The sequence below is a fragment of the Pelophylax lessonae genome (assembly GCF_965119305.1).
Source record: "Pelophylax lessonae genome assembly, chromosome: 1".
NCBI classification, from domain to species: domain Eukaryota; kingdom Metazoa; phylum Chordata; class Amphibia; order Anura; family Ranidae; genus Pelophylax; species Pelophylax lessonae.
This window is the reverse complement of record NC_138768.1, coordinates 10565348-10585943: the sequence shown is the minus strand read 5'-3', so window position 1 is coordinate 10585943 and position 20596 is coordinate 10565348. Positions and strand designations below refer to the sequence as shown.

Here is a 20596-nt window from a genome sequence, read left to right as displayed (position 1 = left end):
CACAGGGTGTCTGCCAGTCAGCCATCCACCACAGGGTGTCTGCTAGTTAGCCATCCACCACAGGGTGCCAGCCAGTCAGCCATCCACCACAGGGTGCCACCAAGCCAGTCATCCACCACAACAGGGTGCCAGACAGCCAGCCACCCACCACAACAGGGTGCCAGCCACCCACCAGAGGGTGCCAGCCAGCCATCTGCAATAGCAGGATGCTGCAGAAAGAAAAATGTCCAAAAAGACAACTCACAGAAGAGAAACTTCATCATGGTCAAATAGATGCCATGTTCAGTGTTTTATTGGGGCCTCATGCAGAGGATTCTTCTGAATTAAAGACCCTGGATGATGAACTACATCTCTACTTGAAGGAAGCAGTAATTGACAGAAGTGGTGACCCTCTTCAGTGGTGGAAAGAGAATGAGGCACGCTACAAAAGACTATTTCCATGCTAGAAGATACCTTTCTGCTTCTCCTTCCTCGGTACCAAGTGAGCGTGATTTTAGTGAAGTGGCAGCAATATATGAAAAAAACAGAAGACGTTTAACAGGTGAACATGCTGAAATATTATGCTTTCTGCACTATAATATTGTTCTACTTAACTGAGAGTATTGAAAGTGAGTAGTACTCGTGTCCAGTCTATTGTCTTTTGCACTGCAGCTACTAAATGTAATCATTGCAGACAGTGAGTGCACTACTGCAGCAGTTTATGTCAATTTTGTTTTGGGAAGCCTTTAGTTATTACAAGTATATACCCAGCACTTTATTTTTCATAGTGTCTACTCTTCTAGGATTCGTTCGTTCACATGATGTGAAACTGATGTACCTGCAAGTGAAAGCTGTGCGGTCTTCCTATCAGTTTTCATGCAGGTAAGGTGTGAAGAATGAGCTTTTCATGTTAAAAATATTAATAAACAAACATTAACATGCTCAGTACCAGATTTGTGTCAAAAATTGTCTTTATTTTTCAAACCTTTAAATGTACAAAATATCAGCCCATATTGGCCGATACCGATACTTTGTGACCAAAATATCGGTATCAGTATCGGTCCTGAAAAAAACATATTGATCTATCCCTACTACAAACTATTGGATATATCCTGGAATTTATGCAGCTTTTACTTTCTGACATCCTATTCCAATTCTTGAGGTGCTAAAATGCCAGGGCAGCACAAAAACCCCCCAAAATGATGCCTTTTTTTGTAAAATAGTAAGAGGCATGTTGAGCCCATGGACGACGTTTTTCTAACCCTGTTTTTAAAACAAATGACAAAAACATTTTTTTACATAAGGTTGTCACTTTAATGAGATATTTCTCACACCTGTAATGAGTATATGTGGAATTATACTCCAAAACACATTCTGCTACTTCTTCTGAGTCTGGGGATACAACATGTATAAGACCTTTTTGGGAGTCTAGCCACATACAGGGGCCAAAACAATGGACCATCTTCATGCTTTCAAATTCACCGACTTCATATCCTGACTACCTTTCACAGTTTTGCCCCCCCCCCCCCCCCCCACACACACACCCACCCCTAAACAACCCATTTTTGGAAAATAGACACTCCAAGCTGTTTGATGAGAGGCATGTTGAGTCCATGGAAGATTTAATTTTTCCACAAGTCTTTGAAAAACGACAAAAATGTTGCTTTTTTTTTTTTTACATACAGTTATTACTTTATTGAGATATTGCTCACACATGCCATGTGTATATGTGGAATTACACCCCAAAATACATTCTGCTACATCTGACTACGGGGACACCACATATAAGAGACTTTTTGGCAGCCTGGCCACGTACAGGGACCCAAAATCCAATGACCACCCTCAGGTTTTCAAAGGGTGTATTTCCTCATGTCACTTCCTCACTACCTATCACAGATTTGAAAGGCCCTGAAATGCCAGGATAGTAAAAATAAACCCCAAATGACCCCTTTTTGGAAAGTAGACACCCCAAGGAACTTCATGAGAGGCACAATGAGTATTTTGCAGATCCCACAAGGTTTTTAAAAAAATAAAACCAAAACACACAGTTTAATTTTCTTTATTTTCCAAAAACGTGTGGCAGCAAATGAGATCCACAAAATACTTGCCATAATGTAGAAGAAAACGAACAGCAGGAGGTTAGTATCAAATAAAAAATCACTTTATTAAAATAAGCAGTGCACTTTTATCGAAGTTAGCATGAAACAGCACGGATAGGGAACACCTGAGACCAAGCAACTGTAATCAGTGTGAGGCTGTAGGCATCACTGAGCAAAGAGACCAAAGATGACAGGGAGCCAGCTAGCTCAAGGAGCAGATGTTAGCGGGGGCATTCTCTTCTGCACATGAGGATGACAGCTGCCAAAGGCATTTGAAAAAGAGGGCAAAGTCCCTGAAAACGCATCATGCACACCCCCTTTTCCGACACCCACCAGGCATTTTGACAGCTGTCATCCTCGTGTGCAGCTGAGAACAGCCCTGCTAAAATCCACACCTTGAGCTGGCTGGCTCCATCATCCTTGATCACTGTTTGCTCAGTGATGCCTAAAACCTCACACTGATCACAGCTGCTTGGTCTCAGGTGTTCCCTAATCATGCTAACGTCAACGTAAGTGTGCTGCTTATTTTAATAAAGTGATTTATTTATTTTTATTCTGACCTCAGCGCCTTGCTGTTCATTTTCTTCTACATTGAGGTGATCTTTAACATATCTGTGGGAGCTGCAGAGGTTCCAGGCTCAGTTCCTTCTCCTGCTCAGCCATCCATCTATCCATCCATCCATTTAGTTGCCTCATTCCTTTCTTTACCCTTTTGATGGTCTACAAATACAGATGAAAGTTCCAATGGACCAAGTGACTCTGCACTTCTCCTAGCCGTATGTACAGTGTTAAAATGCTTCTTAGCAAATACCTTATAATGTCTGCTTTCCAAAAAGGGGTAATCTGGGGGTGTTTTGTACTTGCCTGGCATTTCAGGGACTCCGAAACTGCGATAGGTAGTCAGGAAGTGAAACAAGGAAATGATGCCCTTCGAAAGCCTGAAGGTGGTCATTGGATTTTGAGTTCCTGTACATGGCTAGTCTGCCGAAAAGTCTCTCACATGTGGTATCTCTGTGCTTGAGAGAAGCAGAAGAATGTGTTTTGGGGTGTAAGTCCCCATATATCCATGGCAGGTCTGAGAAATACCTCATTAAAATGACAACTTTTAGTAAAGAAAAAAAAAATGTAAATTTCCAAAAACTTGTGGCAAAAAATAAACTCTTTCATGAACTTAAAACGCCTCTCTAGAAATACCTTAATTTCCAAAAAGGTGTCATTTGGGGGTGTTTGTACTGTCCTTGTATTTTATGCCCAACATTAGAAGCTTCCACCACACATCACCCGCTCTACCAACTGCCTAAAGACCAGGCCTTTCCTGTCACTTTTTGATAATGTGTAGAAATCAGTATTTTCTGCAGAAAATACAGCACATTTACCTGTAATTTCCAGCAACATTTATATAGAAGACATTTCCCACACTCAAGGCACTAATACATCTCAAGGGTTGTGTTGGATCCCTGATGTACAGGAAGACAGGACTTCAGTGAGGAACAACTCCCTCACTTGAGTCAGGAACGTGGCTTCTCCCCGTATGAGACCTTTGATGTCTGTAAAGATTGGACATATGTGAAAAACATTTGCCGCAATCAGAACAGGAATATGGTTTCTCCCCTGTGTGAGATCTTCGATGTGTGTAAAGATTAGGCTTATGTGAAAAACATTTCCCACACTCAGGACATGAATATGGCTTCTCCCCCGTGTGCAATCTCTGATGTCTGCAAAGATGGGACTTCTGTGAAAAACATTTCCCGCACTCAGGACAAGAATACATCTTCTCACCCGTGTGCAATCGCTGATGTCTGTAAAGGCAGGACTTGTCTGAAAAATATTTCCCGCATTCAGAACAGGAATATGGCTTTTCCCCCGTGTGTAATCTCTGATGTGTGTAAAGATGGGACTTCCTTGAAAAACATTTCCCACACTCAGGACAAGAATATGGCTTCTCACCCGTGTGAGACCTCTGATGTGTGTAAAGTTGGGACTTTTCTGAAAAACATTTCCCGCACTCAGGACAGGAATACCTTTTCTCCCCTGTGTGAGATCTCTGATGGCTGTAAAGATTGGACATCCGTGAAAAACATTTCCCGCACTCAGAACAGGAAAGTGGCTTCTCCCCCGTATGAGATCTAAGATGTGTGTAAACATGGGACTTCACTGAAAAACTTTTTCCGCACTCAGGACAGGAATACGGCTTCTCACCTGTGTGAGATCTCAGATGTGTGTAAACATGGGACTTCACTGAAAAACATTTTCCGCACTCAGGACAGGAATACGGCTTCTCACCTGTGTGAGATCTCTTATGTGTTTGAAGATGGTCCTTCTGTGAAAAACATTTCCCGCACTCAGGACAGGAATACGGCTTCTCCCCCGTGTGAGATCTTTTATGCACATTAAGAGAGTATTTAGAATGGAAACATTTTCCGCACTCAGGACATGAATACGGTTTTTCCCCTGTGTGAGTTCTTTTATGCACATTAAGATTGGATTTAAAATGGAAACCTTTCCCGCACTCAGTACAGGAAAACCTCTCATCTGTTGGCAGGACGGCACCGTCCCTCACAGTCTGAGGTTCCTCAGGATAAGAGGAATACGATGGTCCATCTACACTGTGTGGTGCCAGATGGACATTTGAGGTAGCCGGGTTTTCTCCTGGACTATACTGTGTGAGGTCCTCATCTTCTACTTTACAGTCTGGAGACAAAGTGAGACAATCCTCTGAGGTTTTCCTCATCTCCCGTCCATGTACTAAAATAGAAATAAAAAGATTATTACTAGACATGAGCAGATTGGTTCTCCTAAACCAGGACTCCGCCCACATCAGGCAGCTTTGTCTCTGAGGATCTTACAATTCCACCCTCAAGGTAACTAGTAAATGGGTCCTCTAATCTCCTACCAGTTAATTTCTTTATTCATGGTCCTTAGTCAGAGAGTGAGGAAACGAGAACTGTCTTTTATAGGAGGGACAGTGATGAGGGGATTATAGGACGAGTGTCCCCACCCCCTCTATGACTCATTACCATTTTCCCAACACAAGAAGTCCTGCACTTTCTATATAGTCCATGATTTAGTCATGAATAACAGCGGAGCTGAACCCCAACAGAGGTCAGAGAGTGAGGATGGGGGGGGGGGGGGAGAACAACCAAGATGAAGACTGGACTGATCCTGAAGACCTCCATTATTGGGTTACTGACTCCTCCCTCAATTATTATCATGTAAAAGTCTGTGCTCCAATCAAATCATCAGATATAAAATGTACAGCTGGTAGAAAATGGGTGTAACAAAAGAGAATACATAACATGATTATATATAGAAGTGGGTAGAGAGAAGATGTCAGGACTATGTAATGTACAACACATTGTATAAGATACAACAGATAGGACTATATAGTATCAGAATGATGTAATGTACAACAGAGTATATAGTGCAGGGGTCAGGAGTATATAATGTACAACAGAGTATATAGTGCAGGGGTCAGGAGTATATAATGTACAACATAGAGTATATAGTGCAGGGGTCATGAGTATGTAATGTACAACATAAATTATACAGTGTAAGGGTCAGGACTCATAATATTGGTATTCAGTAATCAGTGGTAGATTAAATGTTTACATGAGACAAATTGCGGAGGTCCCACACCGCTGCCTCCCCTCTCCTGAGACTGCACTCAGTGACTTGGGTGTGAGACTATACAGACATATGCCTCCACCAGGCACAGCCAGCAAACAACAGAGCAAGTAACCCCGGGAGAATTGTTCTGTAAGAGATCTTGCTAGAGGCATGAGGCAGAAGACCCAAGACTCATACCCCAGGTGCCTAAGTCTAGTAACGTCTATGGTGAAAGTTAACATTTTGCTGCCAGCTGGACCCCAGAATCTCCATAAATCCAATCTAGATACATAAATTGTGTCTGCAGCACAGAGAAGGAAGATTATCCGAGAGAAATACAGGAATACAGGATGGGGGAACACAGCTCAGAAAAGTGACCAGGCTATTACAGGCTTATATCACCCAGTAATATAGAAGAAAATAGAAGGTGTGTGGGCCTAGTGCATTATCCTCAATGTAGGTCTTTATTAAGTAAAACAGAAGTAAGAATCATATTCACAAACAAATGCTTGGATCATTGCATAACATAGAATCCGCTGGAGCCCATGTAAAACTTGTCAGCATTGCATAGGACTATCTTGCAGAAGCATAGCCTAACGCGTTTCAAGGTTTCCCTCTTCCTCAGAGCCAACAGAACATGTCTGATTCACAAGCTTATATATGGTGTACTGACTCAGTGGTAACATTCCAGTAGGTTTAGGATACAGCACTCGCATTTACTTCGTTCTTTGAAAGAAAAGGGAAAGGAACCCCCTCTGCTGGCACAGGGAGTCACTCACGTTATGGCCCTGCTACCTGAAGATGGCCCAGGGGCTGACTGGCAACTTTTGGCCCAGGAGGCAAGTACAAACCAGAGACCCATGGTGCAGAAAACTCCACCCCCCCCCCCACTCTACCTTTTCCCGGCCTCCTCTTGACCCCTATTCCAGGCTGAAGCTCTGCTCCAGGTCCTTTCTACTCACCGGCTAAATCCAGGTTCCCAACCTGGCGCAAGGGGGCGGTTGGGGGAAGCTGAGACAGCTCGGTTGGGGCCAGCCAGGGGCAGAGGGGGGCAAGTCTCCAGTGGAGCATGGAACCGGCCTCTGCTCAGACACAGTTTACACCATCCATGCTGGGGTGGAGGCCTGTGCTCTGTCCTTGCCTTCAACACACACTTAGAAGGTCAGCGGCAGGGACTTTTTACTTCAGGAATCCCTTAATGCATGTCTGTGGCAGAAATGGTGCAGCCCTTTTATGGGGCTTTAGAGTGGCCCAGGGGGCAGTTGCCCCCATGTCCCCTGGCCCAGTCCTCCCCTGAGATGGCCTATACATCAGTTTAGAAGGACAAGTGTGGGGGTTGCATAAATAACTTTTGTCCAGGTATGCTAATAATCTATTATCTCCACCATTAGGAACATTATTACTTTCCATCACTGCTGCGGTTTTATGTGTGGGGGGCTCCGATGAGCATATGGATGCATGTTTTTTGTCTTCTGGCAGTGTTTAAATTGCATTGAACCACTCAAGTACTACTTTTATTATTATTATGATGATGATTATTACTATTATTATTATTATAATATACTTATGATATTATGGTACATATATGTTAATTTGATCCCATTGGCTTGTTCGGATCTGGTCTAATGTGATTGGAGGTATGCAAGTCCACACCCATTGTTAAGGGCTTGACACATCTGCTGGGATGTTACCACTGAGTCAGTACACCATATTTAAGCTTGTGAATCAGACATGTTCTGTTGGCGCTGAGGAAAAAGGGAAACCTCGAAACGCGTAAGCCTATGCTTCTGCAAGATTGTCCTATGTGATGCTGACAAGTTTTAGATGGACTCAAGCAGATGAATTTTATGTTATCCAATGACCCAAGCATTTGTTTGTGAGTATGATTCTTACTTCTGTTTTACTTCTACTTAAGAACTACATTAAGGATAATGCACTAGGCCCACGCGCCTTCTATTTTCTTCTATATTTCCAGTGTTATCGGACTTCCCCAGTCTTTGGAAAGCAGCAGGGTGAGGGTTATCCACTCCATGTGCCAGAGAAGGAGCTCCTAATTGCAGCAGGGCCCACGCAGGATATTGAACAGTGTGTTTTTGTATCTGATATCACCCAGTCCTCGCCCTACTCTGGACCAATCAGTGAGCAGTATGGATGAAGGAATGTATTTAGTGTTAATGACCCACCTGTGCTGATCTCTGTAGGAGTGTCCTCCTCTATAAATGTCCCCGTTATTCCATCCTCCTCCATAGACTGCTGATCATCCCTCACATATCTCTCTTCTTCTTCTGCTTTCACCTCAAATTCTATATCAATTGGATCTCCACTCTAAATCAGGAAAATGAGAGTAAATATCATCTGTAAAATATAAGCTTTATTATTGTGACATCACATATTGTGTCCATGAGTTTGTGTTTTATTAGCTCCATTCCACCAACCTTGTAACAGTGAGGGATGATGTGATGCTCCTGTGTGGAATCCAAGGAATACAGAGGACGGGGACATCTCTCTGGTAGGTTTCTGGTATTAGGTGGCTCCATCATATCCTTGTGTCCTTCTGAAAACTTCTCCAATACTCCATACTCCTCATCCTTCTCTTTATGCTCTTCTTTAACATCAATATTATCATCCCCGAGGTTTCCACTCTGAATATATAATATAAACTGGATTTTTGACTTACCGTAAAATCCTTTTCTCTGAAGTTCATTGCCAGACGCAGCTCCATATTCTTTTTGACCATTGGGTTATGCTGCCCCTTACAGGAGTAGGACACTAGGCAGGAAAAAGCTTTACCACGCCTATGGGGCAGTCCCTGCAGGCATACACCCACACACTCTACTATAGTCTTAAGTTTTGTTGCAAGCAGTGTTTAGAAGAAAACAAATCCCACTCATAATTAGAGGGGCGGGTGCTGCGTCTGTCAATGAACATCAGAGAAAATTATTTTACGGTAAGTCAAAAATCCAGTTTTCTGTATCATTCATTGACAGACGCAGCTCCACATTCTTCTTGACCATTGGGATGTCCCAAAGCAGTATTTGCATGAAGGGTGGGAAACATTGCAAAGAAAGAACGTAATTCCCCAAAGGCTAAACTTAGCCAACCAGGTAACATGGAGCTCAACCAGGAACAAGACAGGAAAAATCCTTGCCGGACTTCTAGGATTTGTGGGTGCCAAAAGGACACCTGCGTCCCTGACGCTGTAGAATCATCCTCCATTTTTAAGGTTTCCCACATTGACACTTAGTGCCTCCACCAGTGCGCTTTCCCGCGCGGCAGCTGACGAGGATATATCCTCCTCGCTATCAGAAGACGCAGATCCACCATGATGGTCTGCGTCCGCGGCGGCCACATCTACCTCAGAATCTGAGGATACTATAGAGGCAGGTGAAGGCATAGGGCGCTTTCTGCTAGTGGCATTTTTTAAAACGAAATCCACTTTTGATACCAGGTTTTCCAAAACTGCTGTAAAAGCAGACAAGGGCTGCGACCCGGAGGGTCCCGCAACTGCAGGTGAGATTTGGTCCTGGGACTCCATAATCACTTAATGCAAAAAAAACTGTGTCACTTTAAGAAAAGTTGCATAAAACGCGATCCGCACCACTGCACAAGCAATACCACAAGTCCCAGCCCTAGCACATCCTGCAACAGGGTGAGTGAGGAATACCTACAGGGACCCCAGGAACATACCATCAAAATGATCTGGAGGCTGCAGGAACGTACTGTGCAGAGCTGAAAAACGATCTGACACAGGAACAGAAAAAAACCTGGGTCATGCCTAGAGCCACCCTAGCTTCTCCTTTGCTGTCCAGTGATCGTTGACTCCAAGAAAATGGCCGCCCTATGCATTCCTATGGTGAACTACTATAACATGGCCGCCCATGCATTCCAATGAGAAACTTTTACACTGATGCAGGGCCGAAAACTACAGCAAAATGGCTGCCCCCACGGCACGCCATGCAGTCTCCAGGACCCCCAGGGGGATCATCACACAGTGGCATCAGGGGGTCCCCAGGAGAAGACCCCACCAGGACCAAACCTCCCCCCTGCAGAACCGCCGCAGCGGCTGCAATACATCTGCCCCCAGAGGTAGGAACCTGCTTGTGGGGGGAGGGACAGATCTAAGAGGGGGCCTGGTATCGCAGAGAGGCCTGGGGAACCGAGGGATATTTGAGGGTCCGACTTTTCCAGGGAGGGGGCCCACGGCCACCCCGAGAACGCCAGAGAAATGGGGGGACACTTACTCACCAGACCACTTCATCAGGTGGGCTCCCCTCCGATCAGACTACCTCTCCACCCAGGGTGGGGGTGCTGACGCTCAGGGGGTACGCTGCGACTCAGGGCATGCCAGGTAGTGTGCATCCCGGCGAGGTTTTTCACTCGCGGGCCAGCCCCTGTCCATCTGCTGGACTATAATCTGCTCACGCTCGCTGACCAGGCTGGGAGGCCTTAAGGATTTAGTATATCCAGTACGAAACCCAGCCGGCTGTTGCTTGTCGTTCTTTCAGGAACACTAACTAAAAAAATAAAGTCTTACAAAAGGTTCCCAGAAAAAAAAAACAGCTAAACTAGGCAGAAACAAACTGAAGGCTATAGCAGAGTGTGTGGGTGTATGCCTGCAGGGACAGCCCCATAGGCATGGTAAAGCTTTTTCCTGCCTAGTGTCCTACTCCTGTAGGGGGCAGCATAACCCAATGGTCAAGAAGAACATGGAGCTGCGTCTGTCAATGAACGATAGAGAAACATTCATTTTAACAAAAACACACTGTTTAAAACTTATAACTACCAATAGCTGTGAATCATCTACCTGATGATGGTGAGGGATGGTGTGATCTTCCTGTGTGGAATCCCGGGAATACAGAGGATGGGGACATCTCTCTGGTGGGTTTCTGTAGCTGGATGACTCCACCATGGTGTCCTGGTAGAGATATTTGAGTTCTTTTAGAAATTCTGACTCCTTTATCACTCCATCCTCATCATCCTCCTCTTTTATCTCTTCTTTACCCTCAGCTTTAGAATCTCTCAGGATTTTACTCTGATTATATAATAAAAATGACATCAATGGTAACAATGCAGATAATGTACAGATCCTAATGATACGATCAGTGAATATTCCTCATCTACCTGATGATGGTGAGGGATGGTGTGATCTTCCTGTGTGGAATCCGGGGAATAGAGAGGACGGGGAAATCTCTCTGGTGGGTCCCTGGTATTAGGTGGCTCCATCATATCCTTGTGTCCTTCTGAAAACTCCTCCATCACTCCATACTCCTCACCCTCCTCTTTATACACTTCTTTAACAACATTAAAATAACTCCCGAGGTGTCCACTCTCAAAGATCTAATAAAACATTCATTGTAACAAACTTGCTGTGTATTAATCAGAACTACCAATAATTGTCAATCATCTACCTGATGGTGGTGAGGGATGGTGTGATCTTCCTGTGTGGAATCCCGGGAATACAGAGGACGGGGACATCTCTCTGGTGGGTTCCCATTGCTGGATACATCTGTAGGAAACACACACACTGACTGAATACATTGTTTCTATGTGTTTATCAGATGATGGGGGATCTAGGTGGAGCCTCCATACTGCTCTCTCCTTTACAATAAAGTCTCCTCTTACCCGGTGATGTGAGGGGCGGCTGATTGTCCATCATGGCGTCCTTGTAGAGATCCTTGTGTCCTTCTAAATACTCCCACTCCTCCATGGAGAAATAGACAGTGACATCCTGACACCTTATAGGAACCTGACACACACAATGATACAGTCACCATCCAGACACATCCCTTGTCTATTACTGGATAATGTCCCACAATTCCCAGCACCACTCACCTCTCCTCGATGATCTCTCTGGGGACTTCTGGAATCTTCTTTATATTTCTCTATTCTATCAGAGAGGGAGGTGGAGGCAATGTGATGGTCATGTGATCACCAATTTTCACAGGAGGAAAACTCTAGACTATGAACACAAAAAGTAAAATCAAATGATTTTCCCAGAATCCTCCTCACCTCACCATTCAGGTCTCCTTTTTATTAAAGCCCCACTGAGGTATAATTTACCCACACAGGACCCCCACTATACAGGTAAAAGCATGTTGCAGGCATTCTGACATCATTACATAAAACACAGGACCAACAGTCCCACTTTGTAAATGAGGATGTCAAGGGTCCGCCCACATCCTAAGAGCATCAGAAAAAAAAGCCAGATGGAGGGACATTGGGAGGAGGAGGAGCTGTTAAAGGTCAGTGTGATGTCATAGGATAAATACAGTAGACTGAATGGAGGGACATTTGGATGGGGAGATTTGAGGGGCCCTCTATATGAGGCTACCATGCAAACCAAATCATTGTTCCTGGATGCGTCCTACCTCTCCTAAACTGAAGAGAGAACTTTGACCTTTACCATACAGGAATCTGTAAGGAATCAGTGAGTGTGACTACCAGCCACATTTCTCCATAGCTTCAAATGGTGAGGATGGATTTTGCTCCATGCTGGTGCCAAGTTTCCATCCCCCAGGGTCACTGCAGGTGTGGAGTAAAACTGTGTAAGAGGATATGGAGGAGAGATGAGGAGGAGATCCAGGAATCAGGATAAAGGTCAGGACAAGCAACAGACGAGCGCATCCAAGAGATGAAGCCGGGGACACTACACAGAAAATCAATCCAAGGAAACAACAGGCAGGACGAGGAATAGCAAGAAGGAGCTCAGAGACAAATGAGAATATTGCTCAGCCAATGGGAGATTATCTCAGCATGACTTACATAATGAAGGAGATGAGGGGGGGGGGGGGGAGTCACTTAAGGTGACCATAGATACAGGGAAATTCAGCTGGTTCAGCAGGGATCGGTCACATTTCCATCCATGTGTGGTCACTGCCGGATAAAAGTCACTCCATCAGTGGCTGCAGCCAATAGCTTCATCACTAATCTGTGTATTCTGAGAGCGGAGTCAGAATACAATAGTTCAGTGGGGAGGATTCCCCCATCCCTCTCCAATGTGTGGATGGAGGAATCGGTTCAGTTTCTTTCACTCATCCCGCTGGCTGAACGATAAAACTGAACCATGTATGGCCAGCTTTGGAAGCAAGATATATTATTCATCGACTGATCCCTGCTGAAGGGGTTAATCTACGTATTACCTCCTCTGTAGCCAATTCCTGCAGTGTCTTCTCTCTCCTTCCTATGGAACGTCCTGTGTGTACCTGACATTACTTCCTGTCTGTATCTGACATCACTTCCTGTCTGCATCTGACATCACTTCCTGTCTGTATTCCATAGAGACTTCCTGTCTGGGTAGAGGTGAGATCACCACCTTGTGGAGCTCAGAGGAAATTCAGCCCTGAGAAACGTCTCGTAGTGTGAACACGGCCTTGTGCTGTGTGTGTATGCATCATACCTCCCAACAGTCCCCGATTCCGCGGGACTGTCCCGCATTTCTAACAGATTCAGGCTGTGTCCCGCAGCCACTTAAACCTGCACAATATCCTTCTCTTTAGAAATTTTTTGCACAGACACCATCGTATATCTGAGTTCCTATTATTTTTGGACTCCAGCCACACTCAGCATATGCACTGGCTATACCTAACAAACTTTTACTTGAAATCCTGCACCCATTGAGGGGACTCGTTTTCTTGCCCTTCCTTCCCCCCTTCTTTGTCGGATTAAGGGGTTCATTTCAATCCCCACTGTTTTTGGAAGCCTGCAGATAAGCCTGCGAGTTTACCTACTTGGTTTTAATCGAGCAAACAGAACAAATTCAACACAACTACAGATTATGTGACTTTACAGTCAATAATCGTTGTCTATTATGTATTTCTAGTATGAACAATTGTGTTAACCACTTAAGCCCCTGAAGATTTTACCCCCTTCCTGACCAGGGCCTATTTTGTGATTCGGCACTGCGTGACTTTAACTGACAGTTGCGGGGTCGTGCGACGCTGTACCTAAACGAATTTGACGTCCTTTTTTTCGCAGAAAAAGAGCTTTCTTTTGGTGGTATTTGATCACCTGTGCGATTTTTTTGATCACGCGCTTTAAACAAAAAAAGAGCGTCAATTTTGCAAAAATAATATTTTTCAAATTTTTTATATGAAATTCACAAAAAAAAAAAAATGTAAAAATAGAATTTTTTAACATTTTAGGCCAATTTGTTTTCTGCTACATATGTTTGGTTAAAAAAAAAAAAATCGCAAAAAGCGTACTTTGATTGGTTTGCGCAAAAGTTATTGCGTTTACTAAGGGAAAGATTTTTGTCATTTTTGTTGTTTTTTTTTTTTTAACGAGTAATGGCGGCGATCTGCGATTTTTTTTTTTTGCGGGACTGCCACATTGCGGCAGACAGATTGGACCCTTGACTGACATTTCTGACACTTTTGGGGGTACCAGTGACATTACTGCAGTAATCAGTGCTATACATATGCACTGTTACTGTAAAAATGACACTGGCAGTGAAGGGGTTAACTTTTTTGAGAGGGAGGGGTTAAGTGTGTCCCTAGGGGCGTGATTCTAACTGTGATTGGCTGTGGCTTGATGTGTAAGAACATTCTTACACAGGGAAGAATGACAGGCGGCTGTGTTTACATTAGCCGCCTGCCTTTCTCCCGGTGTAACGGACGAGCGAGAGTGCCCGGCGCTCCCTAAAGCTTCACAGGCTAGCGACGTAGACATACGTCGCTTTGCCTGTTAGGGGCTGAGCACCACCGTAAATAGTCGTGCGGCGGTCGGCAAGTGGTTAATATGATTCCATGTTATTCTATTTTAGAACTTAATTTGCAGTATTTAGCTTTATCACCCCTGAAGAAGGAGCAAACAGCTTTGAAACGCGTTGGGTACTTTACTGCTCTACTTTCCTGCATGTATCTGTATTGTGTTTTCTTTTATGGAACTGTTTGCCTATCTACTGTGCTATTTATGATGTACACTTTATAATATTTGTAATAAACATTTATATTTTTTACGTACTTTTTGTACTAATTTGAGTGCCTATAAAGTCCCAAACCCTGAGGGGATCTTTTCTTTCTTGCTATTGCTTCTCGGGATGTGGTACCTCTAGTAATAGGGGGTTTTATGTCTGTGGACTAAATATGTCCCTTAGCATTAGCGTGGCGCCGCTAGTATAAGAAGACTGTAAACACATGCGGTGTCCATGGCTTTGCCAGTATCTCCGCCCACTCCCTCGCTATTGGAAGCCTGCAATTACAATGCCCTGGGTTTTGCCACTAAGCCCCGCCTACTCCAGGAATCTCGTGTAAGGGAAGGCGTGTGCTCTCCAGGAAGGAAGACAAGAGACCGACCTGATGTCAGGATGTGTGATCTACCTCCGGCGTTTCTCAACAAGTGTGTTGAGTGTGATGCAGCCTTCGTTCTCCTGAGTACTGAGTGGGAGCGCCCACATTTGCTGGTGGGTGCCCTGGGTCCTGGCACCACAACCGCCCGCATTGTTATCTTTTGTTTTGTTTCCGTAGGCTTCCTTCCCCATGCTGTTAAACTCCTCCTCGGCTCCCTGCTACAGCCCTGACAGTCGGAGCTCAGCTAACAGGTTATTGTATAGAGAGAAGGATTGGAGATTCAGACTGCTCATCAATGAATAGAGGAGTGAGGGGATACACTCAGGCTTCTGGTCAGTTTGTAGGGAGAAGAAGAGATTGGTGAAAAGAGAAGAGAGGGGTGCACTGCAGGCTTCTGTCCAGTGAATGGAGGAGATTCAGACCGCTGACCAGTGAATGGAGGAGATTCCGACCGCTGACCAGTGAATGGAGGAGATTCAGACTGCTGACTAGGGCACATAGAAAAGAGGGGATCCAGGCTTTTGGTCAGTGTATCATGTATGGATTAAAGAAGAAGAGATTCAGACTACAGATCCATGATCTATAGCCTGAGTGCCGGTTCACACATATGATAGTAATATGATATGATCAGACATTGCATGTAAATCGCACCGCACAGCTATGCAAATCACATGCGATGTCTGTGCGATGCAAATTCAGCCACACGGATTGTGTGGCTGAATTTGCATCACATTCAGACCGTACGCACAGGACCCTTTTTTTGGTCCACACCACAATCGGATCACATGGGTGTTCACACCTATACGATCCGATTCCTGTCCGAGCTGACCGTTCACACTGCGATATGCGAACTGATCTGGGGGTGTCGTTAACTTTGTATTGACACCCCCAGCGGTTCACATATGGCAGTATGAACTTCCTGCGAGTTGGGTGCGATTCCCACATCACATATGTGTGAACCGGGACTTAATCTCCTCTTCTTCACTCCCTACACTGACCAAAAGCCTGTATCCCCTCTTTTCTATGTTCACTAGTCAGCAATCTGAATCTCCTCCATTCACTGGTCAGAAGCCTTCAGTACACCCCTCTCTTCTCTTTTCACCAATCAATAGTCTGAATCTCTTCTTCTCCCTACAAACTGACCAGAAGCCTGTATCCCTTAACTTCTCTATTCATTGATGAGCAGTCTGAATCTCCAATCCTTCTCTCCATAAACTAGCCAGAAGCTTGCACCCCCTCTCCTATCTTTACATACTGATCAGCAGTCTGAATCTCCTCTTCTGCTCTCCAAACACTGACCAAAAGCCTGTATCTTGAATCCTGAGAACTCTGTCCACCCCCCTCCATCCTGAATCCTGAGCTCTCCGTCCACCCCCCTCCATCCTGAATCCTGAGCTCTCGGTCCACCCCCCTCCATCCTGAATCCTGAGCTCTCCGTCCACCCCCCTCCATCCTGAATCCTGAGCTCTCTGTCCACCCCCCTCCATCCTGAATCCTGAGCTCTCTGTCCACCCCCCTCCATCCTGAGCTCTCTGTCAATCCCCCTACATCCTGAATCCTGAGCTCTCCGTCCATCCCCCTCCATCCTGAGCTCTCCGTCCACCCCCCTCCACCCTGAATCCTGAGCTCTCCGTCCACCCCCCTCCATCCTGAGCTCTCCGTCCACCCCCCTCCACCCTGAATCCTGAGCTCTCCGTCCACCCCCCTCCATCCTGAATCCTGAGCTCTCCGTCCACCCCCCTCCATCCTGAATCCTGAGCTCTCTGTCCACCCCCCTCCATCCTGAATCCCGAGCTCTCCGTCCACCCCCTCCATCCTGAATCCTGAGCTCTCTGTCCACCCCCTCCATCCTGAATCTTGAGCTCTCCGTCCACCCCCCTCCACCCTAAATCCTGAGCTCTCCATCCACCCCCCTCCATCCTGAATTCGGAGCTCTCCATCCTGAATCCTTAGCTCTCCGCCCACCCCCTCCATCCTGAATCTTGAGCTCTCCGTCCATCCCCCTCCACCCTAAATCCTGAGCTCTCCGTCCACCCCCCTCCATCCTGAATCCTGAGCTCTCCGTCCACACCCCTCCATCCTGAATCCCGAGCTCTCCGTCCACCCCCTCCATCCTGAATCCTGAGCTCTCTGTCCACCCCCCTCCATCCTGAATCCCGAGCTCTCCATCCTGAATCCTTAGCTCTCCGCCCACCCCCTCCATCCTGAATCCTGAGCTTTCCGTCCACCCCCCTCCATCCTGAATCCTTAGCTCTCCGCCCACCCCCCTCCATCCTGAATCCTGAGCTCTCCATCCACCCCCCTCATCCTGAATCCTGAGCTCTCTGTCCACCCCCCTCCATCCTGAATCCTGAGCTCTCCGTCCATCCCCCTCCACCCTGAGCTCTCCGGCCACCCCCCTCCATCCTGAATCCTGAGCTCTCCGTCCATCCCCCTCCATCCTGAGCTCTCCGGCCACCCCCCTCCATCCTGAGCTCTCCGTCCATCCCCCTCCATCCTGAATCCTGAGCTCTCCGGTCACCCCCCTCCATCCTGAATCCTGAGCTCTCCATCCACCCCCCTCCATCCTGAACTCACCGTCCATCCCCCTCCATCCTGAATCCTGAGCTCTCCATCCACCCCCTCCATCCTGAGCACTCCGTCCACCCCCCTCCATCCTGAATCCTGAGCACTCCGTCCACCCCCCTCCATCCTGAATCCTTAACTCTCTGTCCACCCCCCCCCCTCCATCCTGAATCTTGAGCTTAATATTAGAGTGATGTAGACATGTCCCCAATTTGATTTGACCACACGCCTTAAACCACAACCTAATGACCACACCCGCCACGCCCGCTACTCAGCATGGTGCGCTGCGCTATCCACACTTCGGTTCTTCTAAGACCCCTTTCACACTTATGCGACTTTTTTGGGATTGCAAAGTCACATAACAAGTTGTACTCCATGATTTCCAATTAGTACCGTTCATATCTGTACGACTTGAAGTCGCAACTACTTCAGAGTAGTCCCTGCACTACTTTTGGCCAATTTTAATGCGTTTTCAAGGTCCATAGCCATAGGCATTGCTTCAAGTGCAGTCAAAAATCGCGGCAAACAATCGCGGTAAAATTGCGCGACTTTTAGGTTGCAGAAGTGTGAAAGGGACCATAAGTGTCCCTCGTTGTCAAGTTCAAAAGTTGGGAGGTATGCTTACCTCCTACTTTTGAACTTCAGAATGAGGGGTCGCCCTGGAGGAGTGAAAAGACCTGCGGCACGCTACGTCGTGGTAAATTGTGGACGTGATCAAGCGCCTAGCAGTGGGAGGGGCTTAAGGGATATGTTTAAACAAAACCCAGGCTTCATTGTACCTATAACATATGCTTTGATTGCTTTGTCTGAGTCGACCTTAAAGAAGAAATTCAATAAAATAGTCAGGGACTGAATAGCAACCAGCAACTGCTGAGACAATGAAGAGTTTGGTGAGAAGTATATAATGTACAGAATCAGTAGAATGTAATGCACAGAGGGCTGTAATAAAAGCGACTGTCAGAGACATGATACAAGAGGCTGTCAGAGACTGCGGACACGATACAAGTGACTGCCAGAGACTGCGGACATGATACAAGCGACTGTCAGAGACTGCAGACAGGATTGAGGGGGGAATTGGATTATAATGGGGCAGACAGGTCAGACAGGGGTCAGCCACTATTGGTGGGTGGAATATGGAAAGATGGGGGGTAAAGATGTTGAGGCAGGACACGCTGGAGACTGTTGGGAGAGAGATATATCCGTGTGGTACTGATCTGAGGCTGTTGGGCTGATGGACAAGTATTGGATGTGGCTTAGAAAACTTTTCCTATATGTGTCCCTAATTCAGACTGAAGGGTAAGACTACTGCCATCTAGTGTCCTAACTTGTATATGAACAGCTGAGATAATGAATACGCCCTCTTAAGACCCGATGGTTGGTGCAATTGCACAGGAATAAGCCATACATCTATCATTATATAAGGGATCCCGACGCCTGCCCAGGAGTACAGTTCTCCAGCTGCCCTAATCCCTCTGTAGGGCGTTTATCAGTGCATTGTCTTTTCAGTCTTTTGGTGCCCTGAGGAAGCTACAAATTGCGTTGGTTTACCGGGGACCGCCAGACTACACTTACGTTTAGATCTTGGATAATCCTGGTATTCTGTACTAGCTACCTTGGATGGGAGCTATTACATAGTTACATAGTTAGTGAGGTTGAAAAAAGACATCAGTCCATCCAGTTCAACCTATGATGTGTGTGTGTGTGTTTGCTTTTAACCGTACATTGTATACTCCTGTATGTTGTGGTCTCCAAGGTGCCCATCTAATAGTTTTTTGAAACTATCGATGCTCCCTGCTGATATGACTGCTTGAGGTAGAGAATTCCACATCCTTACCGCTCTTACAGTGAAGAACCCCTTACGCATTTTAAGGTTAAACCGCCTTTCCTCTAGTTTTAGTGAGTGGCCACGTGTCTTGTTGTATTTCCTTACTTTGAATAGTTTGTTCTTTATGCTAGGGTCGCCAGTACAGTATTTGTACATTGATATCATATCCCCCCTCAAACATCTCTTCTCTAGAGAGAATAAGTTCAGTGCTTGTAGTCTTTCCTCATAGCTGATGTCCTCCATTCCCCTAATTATTTTTGTTGCCCTTCTCTGGACTCTTTCCAATTCTCGCACATCCTTCCTGAGGACCGGTGCCCAGAACTGGACAGCATACTCCAGATGTGGCCGGACCAGAGTCTTGTAGAGCGGGAGAATAATCTCTTTATTTCTGGAGTGAATCCCCTTTTTTATACATCCCAGTATTCTGTTGGCTTTGCTTGCAGCTGCTTGGCATTGCATGCCACTGCCAAGCCTGTTGTCTACCAGTACCCCCAAGTCTTTTTCCATCCTAGACTCCCCCAGAGGTTCCCCCCCTAGTGAGTAGCTTGCTTTCTGGTTTCCGGCCCCCAAGTGCATTACTTTACATTTCTCAACATTAAACCTCATCTGCCATGCAGTTGCCCACCCCGTTATTTTGTTCAGGTCCGCTTGTAAGGTTTCCACATCCTGCATAGAAGATATTGGCATGCTTAGTTTAGTATCATCCACAAATACTGAGATTGTACTAGATATCCCCTCCTCTAGATCATTTATGAATAGATTAAACAGGATTGGTCCCAGGACAGAACCCTGGGGGACCCCACTTTCCACACTCGCCCAATCCGAGTACTCCCCATTAATCACCACCCTCTGGACTCTCCCCTGGAGCCAGTTCTCTATCCAGGTACTCACCTTATGGTCCATACCTACCTTCCTTAGTTTGTACAGTAAGCGTTTGTGGGGAACGGTGTCAAAGGCCTTTGCAAAGTCCAGATACACCACATCCACAGGCTTACCTTTATCTAGGTGGCAGCTCACTTCATCATAGAAGGTTAATAGATTGGTTTGGCAAGAACGATTTTTCATAAATCCATGCTGATTACTACTAATTATACTGTTTTCATTACTAAAGTCTTGTATGTGGTCCCTTAACATCCCCTCCAAAATCTTGCAGACTACTGATGTTAGGCTGACCGGCCTATAGTTACCCGGGATATACCTCGGCCCCTTTTTAAATATTGGTACTACGTTGGCCT

At 45.9% G+C, this 20596-nt stretch overlaps 2 protein-coding genes across 2 annotated transcripts in view; one reads left to right on the top strand and one right to left on the bottom strand.

Annotated features, from left to right (window-relative positions):
- The window catches only part of LOC309563383 (uncharacterized protein), a 797887-nt gene that overhangs the window by 25653 nt on the left and 751638 nt on the right, over window positions 1-20596 (top strand). The window lies entirely within an intron of this gene.
- On the bottom strand, window positions 3559-4327 carry LOC309568036 (uncharacterized protein; the record flags this gene model as incomplete). The annotated part of the gene is made up of 2 exons (XM_082273614.1): window positions 3559-4204; window positions 4278-4327. 2 exons carry the CDS (start codon window positions 4325-4327, stop codon window positions 3559-3561), a joined length of 696 nt encoding a protein of 231 aa, XP_082129740.1.